The sequence below is a fragment of the Callithrix jacchus genome, chromosome 9, assembly GCF_049354715.1.
Source record: "Callithrix jacchus isolate 240 chromosome 9, calJac240_pri, whole genome shotgun sequence".
In the NCBI taxonomy this organism is placed as follows: Eukaryota; Metazoa; Chordata; class Mammalia; order Primates; family Cebidae; genus Callithrix; species Callithrix jacchus.
Window position 1 is genome coordinate 104472599 of NC_133510.1, and position 13513 is coordinate 104486111.

General features: G+C 40.0%; 1 protein-coding gene across 1 annotated transcript in view; it reads left to right on the forward strand.

Moving 5' to 3' along the window:
* The window catches only part of UTP20 (UTP20 small subunit processome component), a 111120-nt gene that overhangs the window by 96556 nt on the left and 1051 nt on the right, over window positions 1-13513 (forward strand). Inside the window, exons 57-61 of the mRNA XM_002752906.7 lie at window positions 7581-7768; window positions 9292-9363; window positions 10754-11026; window positions 11257-11383; window positions 13244-13389. Of these exons, the coding sequence (XP_002752952.3) occupies window positions 7581-7768; window positions 9292-9363; window positions 10754-11026; window positions 11257-11383; window positions 13244-13389 (806 nt within the window). The remainder of the gene's footprint in view (window positions 1-7580; window positions 7769-9291; window positions 9364-10753; window positions 11027-11256; window positions 11384-13243; window positions 13390-13513) is intronic.

The window sequence follows — 13513 nt, forward strand, 5'->3', positions numbered from 1 at the left end:
TCAGTTTGCTGAGAATGATGGTTTCTAGATTCATCCATGTCCCTGCAAAGAACATGAACTGCTCCTTTTTATGGCTGCATAGTATTCCATGGTGTATATGTGCCATATTCTTTTTATCTAGTCTATCATTAATGGGCATTTGGGTTGGTTCCAAGTCTTTGTTATTGTAAACAGTGCCACAATGAACATACGTGGGCATGTGTCTTTATAATAGATTGATTTATAATCCTTTGGATATATACCCAGTAATGGGATGGCTGGGTCAAATGGTATTTCTATTTCTAGATCCTTGAGGAATCGCCATACTGTCTTCCACAATGGTTGGACTAATTTACACTCCCACCAACAGTGTAAAAGTATTCCTATTTCTCCACATCCTCTCTAGCATCTGTTGTCTCCAGATTTTTTAATGATTGTCATTCTAACTGGCATGAGAGCTCATTGTGGTTTTGATTTGCATTTCTCTAATGACCAGTGATGACAAGAATTTTTTCAAATGTTTGTTGGCCACATAAATGTAGTCTTTTGAAAAGTGTTTTTTCATATCTTTTGCTCACTTTTTGATGGGGTTGTTTTTTTCTTGTATATTTGTTTAAGTTCTTGGTAGATTCTAGATTCTGGATATTAGCTCTTTGTCAGATGAGTAGATTGCAAAAATTTTTCCCCATTCTGTTGGTTGCGGGTTCACTCTAAGATTGTTTCTTTTGCTGTACAGAAGCTCTTAAGTTTAATTAGATCCCATTTGTCTATTTTGGCTTTTGTTGCCATTGCTTTTGGTGTTTTAGTCATTAAGTCCTTGCTTATGCCTATGTCCTGAATAGTATTGCCTTGATTTTCTTCTAGGGTTTTAATGGTGTTAGGTTTTAGGTTTAAATCTTTAATCCATCTGGAGTTAATTTTTGTTTAAGGTGTAAGGAAGGGGTCTAGTTTTTCAGTTTTCTGCACATGGCTAGCCAGTTTTCCCAACACCATTTATTAAACAGGGAATCCTTTCCCCATTGCTTGTTTTTGTCCTATTTGTGAAAGATCAAATGGTTGTAGATGTGTGCGCATTATTTCCGAGGCCTCTGTTTTGTTCCACTGGTGTAAGTCTCTGTTTTAGTACCAGTACCATGCTGTTTTCATTGCTATAGCCTTGTGGTATATTTTGAAGTCAGGTAGCGTGATGCCTCCAGCTTCGTTCTTTTTGCTTAGGATTGTCTTGGCTATGCAGGCTCTCTTTTGGTTCCATATGAAATTTAAGGTGGTTTTTTCCAGTTCTGTGAAGAAGGTCAATGGTAGTTTGATGGGGATGCCATTCAATCTACAAATTACTTTGGGCAATATGGACATTTTCACGATATTAATTCTTCCTAACCATGAACGTGGAATATTTTTCCATCTGTTTGTGTCTTCTCTTATTTCCTTGAGCAGTGGTTTATAGTTCTCCTTGAAGATATCCATGATGAACATTGATCCAAAAATCTTCAATAAAGTACTGGCAAACTGAATGCAACAGCACATCAAAAAGCTTATCCATCACAATCAAGTAGGCTTCATCCTGGGGATGCAAGCCTGGATCAACATACACAAATTTATAAACGTAATCCATCACATAAACAGAACCAAAGACAAAAACCACATGATTATGTCAATAGATGCAGAGAATGCCTTCTACAAAATTCAACAGCCCTTTATGCTAAAAACTCTTAATAAACTAGGTGTCAATGGAATGTATCTCAAAATAATAAAAGCTATTTATGACAGACCCACCGCCAATATCATACTGAATGGGCAAAAACTGGAAGCATTCCCTTTGAAAACTGGCAGTAGATAAGGATGCCCCCTCTCACCACTCCTATTCAATATAGTATTGGAAGTTCTAGCCAGAGCAATCAGGCAAGAGAAAGAAATAAAGGGTATTCATTTAGGAAAAGAGGAAGTCAAATGTCTCTATTTGCAGACATCATGATTGTATATTTAGAAGACCCCATTGTCTCAGCCCAAAATCTCCTTAAGATGATAAGCAACTTTAGCAAAGTCTCAGGATACAAAATCAATGTGCAAAAATCACAAGCATTCCTATACACCAATAACAGACAAACGGAGAGCCAAATCATGAGTAAACTCCCATTCATGATTGCTACAAAGAGAATAAAATACCTAGGAATACAGCTAACAAAGGATGTAAAGAACCTCTTCATTTTTTATTTAAATCTAAAAACAAACATACTTGTTGTCACAGAATTACTGAAAGTAGATTTGAGAAATTTGAATATGAATACTTCAGAAAGTATACAATATCAGGAAAAGATCCATGAGAAAAAAACTTAAAAGATTCTATCAGAATGATTACAGTAAAAATATTCCCTTCTGAGAAAAAAAAAATGTTTATGATTTCATAATTCATTTATAAAAGAAGGAATATTAATTCTGGAGAAATGAAAGGAAGGGAAAAATTCTCAAAGTCCTCTTTTGTACTTAATAATTTCACATATGTGCCTCTTTTTTTCCTATTTATTTTCCCCCAGGTAAAATTGATAGGTAAAAACTGTATGTACTTATGGTCTACAATGTGTTGTTTTGATGTATGTACATGTGGTCTATAGTTCCTTCTAGTGTTTCTTTTTGTTAAATAGGCTGTTTTGAGAGGTTGCTTAGTTCCATATAAACTTTGATATACTGTTTGTACCTAAGTAAGCATATTACTATCTATAACACACTAGTAGATATCCTTTTAAATAGCTATGTAGTAGTCCATTATATATATATGCCATTATTTACTAAATGATTTTGCAATCTATCATACAATCGTGCATCAATTAACAAGAGATACATTCTGAGAAATACATTGTTATGCGATTTTGTCATTTGAACTTCCTAAGAGTATACTTAGACAAATTACACACACCTAGACTATATGGTTCAGCCTATTGCTAAAAACCTGTACAGCATGCACTGTACTGAATAGGCATTTGTAACACAGTGGTATTTGTATATCTAAACATAGCCAAACATGGAATGGGTACAGTAAAAATGCAGCATATATATATATATATATATTTTTTTTTTTTTTTTTTAATGAGTAGTGCCAAACTCTTTTATAATCTTATGGGACCACTTTTTTTTTTTTTTTTTTTTTTGAGACGGAGTCTCACTTTGTTGCCCAGGCTGGAGTGCAATGGCACAGTCTCGGCTCACTGCAACCTCCACCTCCTGGATTCAAGCAATTCTTCTGCCTCAGCCTCCCAAGTACCTGGGATTACACATGCACGTCAACATGCCCTGCTAATTTTTGTCTTTTTGTAGAGAGACAGGGTTTCACCATGTTGGCCAGGATGATCTTGAACTCCTGACCTCAGGTGATCTGCCCACCTCGGCCTCCGAAAGTGCTGGGATTACAGGCCTGACCCACCATGCCTGGCCAGGACTACTACTTCTGTGGTCTGTTGTTAGGTGAAATAAAGTATCCACCTGGTTTAAGAGCCAGAACTCAGATTTTGTGAGAAATAACAAGGTTACTGTATGACCTGCTCAGGTGTGGCTTCAATGCAACATGGCCAGATTATTACAAAGATTCATATAGATCAAAAGTAAAAATATGTCCATGAAATACAGCAGCAAAGACTAAAACTGATATATGACATGAGTAATCCATTATGTTCCCCAACTCCCACATTATAAAACTATTTCATCTTTTTTTTCCCCTTTACACAGTGTGAAAGGGGAAGTTTGGGGCTCATTGAAGTGGTGGTCACTAGAGAGGGGTCATGCTCAAGGTCAAGGTTTTTCAAAGATAATTTTTAGAAGATAATTAGTGTAGTCAGACTTTTAATTTGCTTATTTAGCATGTCCATTTTCCATTAATGTTTAAGTTCTTTATCAGCATTGGAAAATAAGATAAATACTGTCTGACCTGCCTCCTAAGAACCTTGTTGATGATTAAATAAGATCATGTTCATGAAAATGTTAGGGGCCGGGCTGGGCATGATGGCTCACGCCTGCCATCTCAGTACTTTGGTAGGCTGAGACTTTCAGATCACTTGAGCTCAGGAGTTTGAGACCAGTGTGAGCAACATGGTGAAATGAAACCCCATCTCCACAAAAAATACTTTCTCATTATGGTGTATGGAGAATGACCACGTAGCCAAATGCTGAAGAATTAAGAGTTTGGAGGTCAGATGAAGCAGAGCCCAGGACTGGCTCTTCCTATTATAGCTTAGCATGTCACATAGCCTCTCTGGAACTTGTTTCCTCATCTGTAAGCTGGAAATTATAATTGCAACCTCACAGAATTGTTGTGAGGTCTAAATGAGATAATACATGTAACACACTTAGCCCTGTCCTTGGCATATAGAAAGCCTTCAGTAAGTAAATGATAGCTTTACAGGCAGCTACTTGGAACCACCAATCTGATTAGAAACAAGCCCTTACCTATACACATACTTATATTACTCACTTCAGAAAATGTAGCTGTTGGCTGGTGTGGTGGCTCACGCCTGTAATCTCAGCATTTTGGGAGGCTGAGGCAAGTGGATCACTTGAAGCCAGGAGTTCGAGACCAGTCTGGCCAACATGGTGAAACCCCATCTCTACTAAAAATACAAAAATTATCGGAGAGAGATCCAAGATGGCTGATCACTAACAGCTCAGGATTGTAGCTCCCAGTGAAAGCTCAGAGAACGAGAGGATGCCACACTTTCAGACGAATTTTCGTTGCTCACGGACCAGCAGATTTCTAGTGGAGGAGCCCCACAGGTTGCCAGCATGACTCTTGTGGCTGGCGCAGCGGTTTTGCCGGCACCTTGGTGTGGCAGCTCTTCATGCAGAGTAAACAGGACTGGTTCCCTTACTGACTGGTGTTTAGAGCTCCAGGAAGGCAGAGCCACTTGTTGCGGACTCAAGAAGGAAGCCAGACCAGAGATTCCCGGGCAGAAGAGCACCATCAATTTCATAGCTGCTATTTTGGCCTGCGCAGTGGGTTGCTTGAATCCCAGCACTGGGAATCAATAAATTGAACATCAACTCAGAAACCTAATTAGAAAGGCGGTAATTGTAAAGATGACAGATGGATAAATTTATAATAAAGGGAAAAAACCAGCCTAAGAAGGCCGAGCATACCCAAAATCAGAACCCCTCTCCCTCTACAGGGAATTGCAGTTCCTCATCAGCAATGGAACAAGCCCTGATGGAAAAGGACTGTGTTGCATTATCTGAAGTAGGCTTCAGAAGGTGGATGATAAGAAACTTCTGGGAATTAAAAGAACTTGTTTTAACCCAATGTAAAGAAACTAAGAACTTTGAAAAAAGGTTTGACGAAATGCTGAAAAGAATAGACAATATAGAGAGGAATATAAATGAACTAATGGAGTTGAAAAATACAACACGAGAACTTAGTGAAATATGCACAAGTTTAAATAGCAGAATGGATCAAGCAGAAGAAAGGATATCAGAGGTCAAAGACCAACTTAATGAAATAAAACGACAAGACAAGAATAGAGGAAAAAGGATGAAAAGGAATGAGAAATATGGGACTATGTGAAAAGACCCAATCTACGTTTGATTGGTGTACCTGAATGTGATAGAGAGAATGAATCCAAGCTGGAAAATACTTTTCAGGATATTATCCAGGAAAATTTTCCCAATCTAGCAAAGCAGGACACTATTCAACCCCAGGTAATACAGAGAACACCACAAAGATATTCCTCAAGAAGAGCAACCCCAAGGCACATAATCGTTAGATTCACCAGGATCGAAACGAAGGAGAAAATACTAAGGGCAGCCAGAGAGAAAGGCCAGGTTACCCATAAAGGGAAGCCTATTAGACTTACAGCAGATCTCTCAGCGGAAACCCTACAAGCCAGAAGAGAGTGGGGGCCAATATTCAACATACTTAAAGAACAGAACTTTCAGCCTAGAATTTCATATCCTGCCAAACTAAGCTTCGCAGTTGAAGGAAAAATAAAATCTTTTATGAACAAGCAAGTACTCAGAGATTTTATTACCACCAGGCCTGCTTTACAAGAACTTCTGAAAGAAGCATTATACATAGAAAGGAACAACCAGTATGAGCCTTTCTAAAAATATACCAAAAAGTAAAAAGCATCAACATAAAGAAGAATTTACATCAACGAATGGATAAAATAGCCAGTTAACATCAAATGGCAGTAACCCTAAATTTAAATCGACTAAATCACCCAATCAAAAGATACAGCCAAAACCTAATGGTATATCCAAAGATACACAAAGACTCAAAGAGTTGGAGAAAAATTTACCAACCAAATGGAGAACAAAAATAAATAAATAAACAAAAAGCAGGAGTTGCAATTCTCACATTTGATAAAATAGATTTCAAAGCAACAAAGATACAGTGGTAAAAGGATCAATGCAACAGTAAGAGATCTTAATACCCAGATACATAAGACCCATAATGAGATTTAGACTCAACAGGACAGAAAATTAATAAGGATATCCAGGACTTCAACTCAGATCCGGAACAAGTAAACTCAATAAATATTTATAGAGTTCTCCATTTTAAATACACAAAATATTGATCGGCCATTATTAATACCCATTTTTAGAATGAAGCAATATTCCTTTTCTCTCTCCCTCTTTTTCTTCCTCTTTCTTCCTCTCCTTCTCTCCTTTTTTACTTTTCAACATCCTAGTTCCTCACCTCTACTCAATACATTCTTCTGAACACCTGATTCCTTGTGATTCTCCCGTCCCACGGAAACCTCCAATCCAAAAAAAAAAAAGAAGATATATTAGATTTTATCAAAAGCAAAAAAAAAAAAAAAAAATTATCTGGGCGTGGTGGCATGCACCTGTAGACCCAGCTACTACAGAGGCTGAGGCAGGAGGATTGTTTGAGCCTGGGAGGCAGAGGTTGTAGTGAGCCAAGAGTTCACCACTGCATTCCAGCCTAGGCAACATGAGTGAAACTTTGTCTCAAAAAAAAAAAAAAAGGAAGAAAATGTAACTGTCGATGCCACCTTACCTCCCTTGAATCTGAACCTAGTTCTTATGGAACTGGTCTGTTTGAGGGCTTCTTTGTACCCTGTTAGAGTCATTTAACCACTCTAGGAGCTGGTTTTCTAGCTGTTTTCAGTGCCTCTCCCACTTCACTCCTCCCTAGCAGCTGTGAGCTTCTGGGAAGCAAGGACTGTTTGTCTTTTTCTAAATTGATACATAATTATACCTGTTTATGGAGTATAATATTTTGATACATGCATACGTGTCTAATGATCCAGTTAGGGTAACTAGAATATCCTTCACCTCGAACATTTATTCTTCCTTTGTTTTGGGAACACGTCCGATCTTGCAGCTCTTTTGAAATGTGCATCAATGTTAACCGTAGTCACCCTACTGTGCTAACACTCAACTTACTCCTTCTATCTCGTTCTAACTCTGTTTTTGTACACACTAACCAACCTCTCTTCATCCCCTGCCCCCCACTTCCCAGCCACTGGCCTATTTTGTTCATCTTTGGTTCCCCACTCCAAACACTTAATACTCTAAATGCTTAACTTAAGTCATATTTACCTCTAAACAATCAGGAAGGCCGTGTGACATCTGAGAATGCTTTTTGGTTCCCTTAGGTCATGTGCACTCTCACCTGAGACATCCACACAACTGGGTATGGCTCACAGCAGCCCAGATTTTTGGATTACTCTTTGCCTCTTGCCAGCCAGAGGAACTTATTCAAAAATGGAATACCAAAAAGACTAAAAAGAAACTCCCAGAACCTGTAGCAATCAGGTTCCTAACCAGTGACCTTGACCAAAAGGTAAGATTTCTCTAAAACCTTTGTCTTCCTTTATAACTGTAAGATGTTCCTTCTGGTTCATGTAACTATCTTGGGGCCAGCCCTTGGGAGAAACTCTTCCAACCAACAACTTGTACAGGTGAATCAACAGGCATGTCAATCACTGGAGAGGGATCACTCTCCACTTTCTTCAAAGGTAATTTTTAGACCATTAGTGTAGTCAGACTTCTAATTTGCTTATTCAGCATGCCCATCTTCCATTATATATTTAAGTTCTTTTTTTTTTTTTTTTTTTTTGAGACAGAGTCTCACTCTGTCACCCAGGCTGGAGTGCAATGGCACAATCTCAGCTCACTGCAACCTCCGCTTCCTGGGTTCCAGGGATTCCGAGTAGCTGGGATTAAAGGCTCGTACCACCATGCCCAGCTAATGTTTAAGTTCTTTATCAGCATTGGAAAATAAGGTTGATACTGGCTGTTCTGCCTCCTTATAACCTTGTTGATGATGTAAATGAGATCACGTTCATGAAAACTTCAGGGTCCAGGCCACACATGGTGGCTCACGCCCGTCATCCCAGCACTTTGGGAGGCTGAGGCAAGCAGATTGCTTGAGCTTAGCCATTCAAGACTACCCTGGGCAATGGGGTGAAAACCTATCTCTACAAAAAATACAAAAATTAGCTGGGCTTGGTGGGGGCATGCCTATAGTCCTAGCTACTTAGGAGACTGAGGTGGGAGGATAATCTAAGCCCAGGTAGGTCAAGGCTACAGTGACCTGTAGTCATCCCACTGTACTCCAGCCTGGGCAAGACCAAGATCCTATCTCAAAACAAGAAAAGAAAATATTGGGGGCCATGATACATGTCTCTGGCTTTCTAGAGCCTAGCACAATGTCTCACTCATAGTGGAACCCCATAAATATTGAATGAGTGGAGGGCAGAAGGGAAGAAAAGAAGAAAAACATATTGGACTGTTGCAAAGTGTACTGCAGAGGATTGGTTGGGCATGGTGGCTCACGCCTGTAATCCCAGCACTTTGGGAGGCCGAGGTGGGTGGATCACCTGAGGTCATGAATTTGAGACCAGCCTGGCCAACATGGTGAAACCCCATCTCTACTAAAAATACAAAAAATTAGCCAGATGTGATTTGTGGGTGCCTATAATCTCAGCTACTTGGGAGGCTGAGGCAGGAGAATCCCTTGAACCCAGGAGGCAGAGGTTGCAGTAAGTTGAGACCACTTCATTGCACTCCAGCCTGGGCCACAGAGTGAGAGTCTGTCTTAAAAAAAAAGAAAAATGTAGAGGATTATTACCTGTTTCTCCCCAGAATGTGAAAGTATCCCATTTCTTTGGGATGAAATGCTTAGGGGAGGTAGAAGGTAGCAGTTACACAATTTCTGGTCATGAACCTTTTCTCTCCAATCTATACAGGTGGTCGTTCAGAGCAAAATCTAGTACATTAGTTGTATTATGGTTATTATATTTAGTTTTTAAAAATCTGAAATGTCCTGTGTTTTGTCTACCAATATCCATTTTCTTCTCACAGATGAAAAGTATCTCTCTCGCCTCTTGCCATCAATTGCATTCCAAATTCTTGGATCAGTCTCTAGGAGAACAGGTAAGAATTGTAGTTTTCCCAGTTTAAAAGAAGGGGCTGTCTGGGTGCAATGGCTTATGCCTGTAATCCTAGCACTTTGGGAGGCCAAGGCAGCCAGATCACCTGAGGTCAGGAGTTTGAGATGAGCCTGGCCAACATGGTGAAACCCCATCTCTACTAAAAATACAAAAAAATTAGCCAGGCTTGGTGGTGGGCACCTGTAATCCCAGCTACTTGGGAGGCAGAGGCAGGGAGAATTGCTTGAACCCGGGAGGCGAAGGTTACATGAACGCCCACTGCACTCCAGCCTAGGCAACAGAGTAAGACTCCATCTCAAAAAAAAAACAGAAGTGGCCTATTCTATCAACAGTCTAGGATGGAGTCTCACTCTGTTGCCTAGGCTGGAGTGAAGTGAGCGCTCATGTAGAATGGCTGAAGGAATTTAATGGAGGTTGGGTGAAAGCTGTCATTGAAAATGTAAAATGGGGCTGGCATGGTGGCTCGCACCTGTAATCCCAGTGCTTTGGGAGGCTGAGGTGGGCAGATCTCTCGAGGCCAGGAGTTCAAGACCAGCCTGGCCAACATGGTGAAATCCTGTCTCTACTAAAAATGCAAAAATTAGCTGAGCATGATGACCTGTAGTCCCAGCTGCTGGGGTGCCTGAGGCATGAGAATTGCTTGAACCCAGTAGGCAGAGGTTTCAGTGAGCCAAGATCACACCACTGCACTCCAGTCTAGGCAACAAAGTGAGACTCTGTCTCAAAAAATACCCAAATACTAAACCAAAACAAAAAATGTAAATGGAGGGCCTGGAAGGAAATTGTTTACTTATTCTGTATGACTTTAAAGGGTAGAACTAGCCCAGATAGATCAAAGTTGTGTGTAAATGAGTTTGGATGCACTATGAGGATGAAATTAAGAATGATCTAGGCTGGGTGTGGTGGCTCACGCCTGTAATCCCAGCAGTTTGGGAGGCCGAGGCTGGCGGATCATCTAAGGCCAGAAGTTGGAGACCAGCCCAGCCAACATGATGAAACCCCATCTCTAATAAAAATACAAAAATTAGCCAGGCATGGTGGTATGTGCCTGTAATCCCAGCTACTCAGGAGGCTGAGGCACGAGAATCACTTAAACCTGGGAGAGGGGGTTGCAGTGAGCCGAGATCACACTACTGCCCTCAGCCTGAGCGACAGATTGAGACTCATCTTAAAAAAAAAAAAAAAAAAAAAAGAATGATGTAAAAATGAAATGGAGCCATCATCATGTAATAGTTGTTAAATAGTTGCAATACCTAGTTTGTTTTTGTTTTCTAATTGTAGAATACCCATTTTAGCTTATGCTCTACTAAGCCTTATTTATTTCAAAATCAAAATCAAAGTTCAATTTCTTCCCCCACGCCCTTTTTTTAAAGGTTGTTAAGAATTTGCTGTTCGTAGCCAAAGTATTGTATTTACTGGAACCTTATTGTGAGAATAAGCAAAGTAAGATAAAAGGAGACCTGGAAGGACAAGAAGCTTTAGGAGATGACGTGGCCTGTGCAGATGAGAAAGCAGAGTCTGACAGAGAAGAGAAGGAAGAGGTGAAGGAAGAGCTCAGCAGGCCGGCCACGCTGCTGTGGTTGATCCAGAAGCTGTCCCGGATCGCAAAACTGGAAGCTGCTTATTCACCTAGAAACCTCTTAAAGGTATGATGAATGCACAGAATGACTGAGAGTAGTCATTTCTCTTTAAAAAGCATTTTAATGGTATTAGTGATCCTTCTAAGTCCCTAGTAACTTTGTCTTTGAACCCCAAACTGCAGCAATAACATCTGTCCCAAAATAGACTGAGCCCTGTTTTCTAAAGTAATGCTGTGTCTATGATTAAGTGCTAAAGAGAAATATTTCAAATGAAAAAAATGCTCTGTACTTTTCAGAGAACATGCATCTTTAAGTTCCTTGGTGCTATGGCAATGGATCTTGGGATAGACAAGGTAAAGCCATATCTCCCAGTGATCATAGCTCCTTTGTTTCGAGAACTGAACAGCACCTATTCAGAGCAAGGTAATCCTGTGTCCTCTCTTCTCCTGAATATTTGCACATGAGGATTCCTAACTTCTCTCCTGAATGTTTCCTTCTTCCTTTCTGTCCTCCCTCCCTGCCAGAGATGTATTTTTATTTATATATGTACATTTTTAAAATTATGTATTTATATTTATATATGTTTATATACATATAAACACACACATAAATTAAAAAAAAAAATAGAGACAAATCGTGGTCTCACTATGTTATTCCAGGCTGGTCTTGGTCTCAAACTCCTGACCTCTAACAGTCTTCCAACCTCAGCCTCCCAAAGTGTGGAGACTACAGAAGTGAGCTACTGTACCCAGCCAATGTGTATTTTAAAAAAGAGAAATTTCGAGATATCAGGATAATTAAACAAATAGGCATATTTGTATTATATTTGATTGCCCTCTTTTGTATGCTTTCCGCTGTCCCAGAAAGAGTATTTCTCATGTAAAAGATGGTGCTTTATCCTCAACATAGATTAAATATTCAAAGAAAACTATGGTTCAGAGTGGGTTTAAACCTCATAGTGCAATGAACAATAAAATGTCATTACATTATCATCTTAAAAATTATGGGCTGGGTATAGTGACTTATGCCTGTAATCCCAGAACTTTGAGAAGCCAGGGTGGGAGGATCACTTTAGCCCAGAAGTTCAAGACCAGCCTGGGCAACATGGCAAAACCCCATCTCTACGAAAAATACAAAAATTAGCAGGTTGCGGTAGTGCGCAAATCACAGCTACTCAGGAGGGCCTGTGAGGTCAAGGCTGTAGTGAGCCGTGACTGCACCACTGCACTCCTGCCCAGGCAACAGAGTGAGACGTCTCAAAAAAAAATTACAAAGCAAAAATATAAGCATTATCATTTTTATATGAAATCATTTTAAAATATCATTTTAAAGTTTCTTCTTTTTCCTGGCTTGGTACCTTTCCCTCACTTATTCTAATTGTTGGTAATAACAGGTAAAGAGGGAATTGGGGGTTGGAAGGAGAGGAGGTAAAGTGAATGTTCAGAGTTTAAAAATGAAACAAATGAAGTGAAGGTCAAGGCAAGAGCTTTTATGGTCCTACAACCTTGAGAGAAAGTTTCCTCACTCTTAGGAAAAAGCAGTGGTAAAGATTGAGGCTGCTGACAAAATCAGGTTCAGGTGTGCTTTGGTTCAAGTCAGACAATATTTCATGAGCACCTAATATCTGCCGGGCACTGGGGATTTAACGCAGAAAAGTTTTTTAAGAAGCTCATGATCTAGAACAGATGTCTGGAGCTCCCCTGAAATTGAAATCAGGGGTTACTTGTATTTGGAGTGAGGGGAAGAAAAGGGTGGGAGAACATGGCTTTTTGTCAACTTCTCAAAGGAGACTTTGACCCTTTCCCCCTCAAAAAAGGTTACTTTGGGCAGAGCTAGGCATCTCTGATCCATCATGGATTAGAAGGGGCTTGAGAATCTCTTATTTTCCCCCCATCTGCACAGAGCTGAGCAGGTAAACAAAGGTAATTCAGAACGTTTCTGTCAGGGTCCGAAGTTACTTTAATGTCTTCAGAGCCAGGTTTCTGCTGGGAAGAGGGCCTCATGTTCTCTTATTTCTTGTTGCATCCTAGGTGAGGTAGTGGCTGGAGTGCTATGTCCAGCATTGCTGGTTTCCCCATCCCAGGAACATAGAGGCTAATTTTAGATCAGTGTTTAATGTTGAAGTAATGTGATACTGCTGCAAATTTAAATGCTTTTTTAAATTTGGGGTTTCTTGCCAGATCAATAGCTGTATATAAATGTTGTATATATGGTTGATTTTGTTGATGTTCAAATGTATCCTTTCCTACCTGTCTCTGATCATTACACTGTGTGTGTGATTAGATCCTTTGCTGAAGAATCTATCCCAGGAAATCATAGAATTACTCAAAAAGCTGGTTGGGCTTGAGAGCTTCTCATTAGCCTTTGCCTCGGTACAGAAACAGGCTAATGAGAAAAGGGCACTCCGGAAAAAGAGAAAGGCTCTGGAGGTAAGTTTGCTCTTTGAAAATATGGCATGGGCTGGGTGCAGTGGCTCATGCCTGTGATCCTTGCACTTTGGGAGGCCGAGGCAGGCGGATCACCTGAGGTTGGGCGTTCAAGACCAGCCTGACC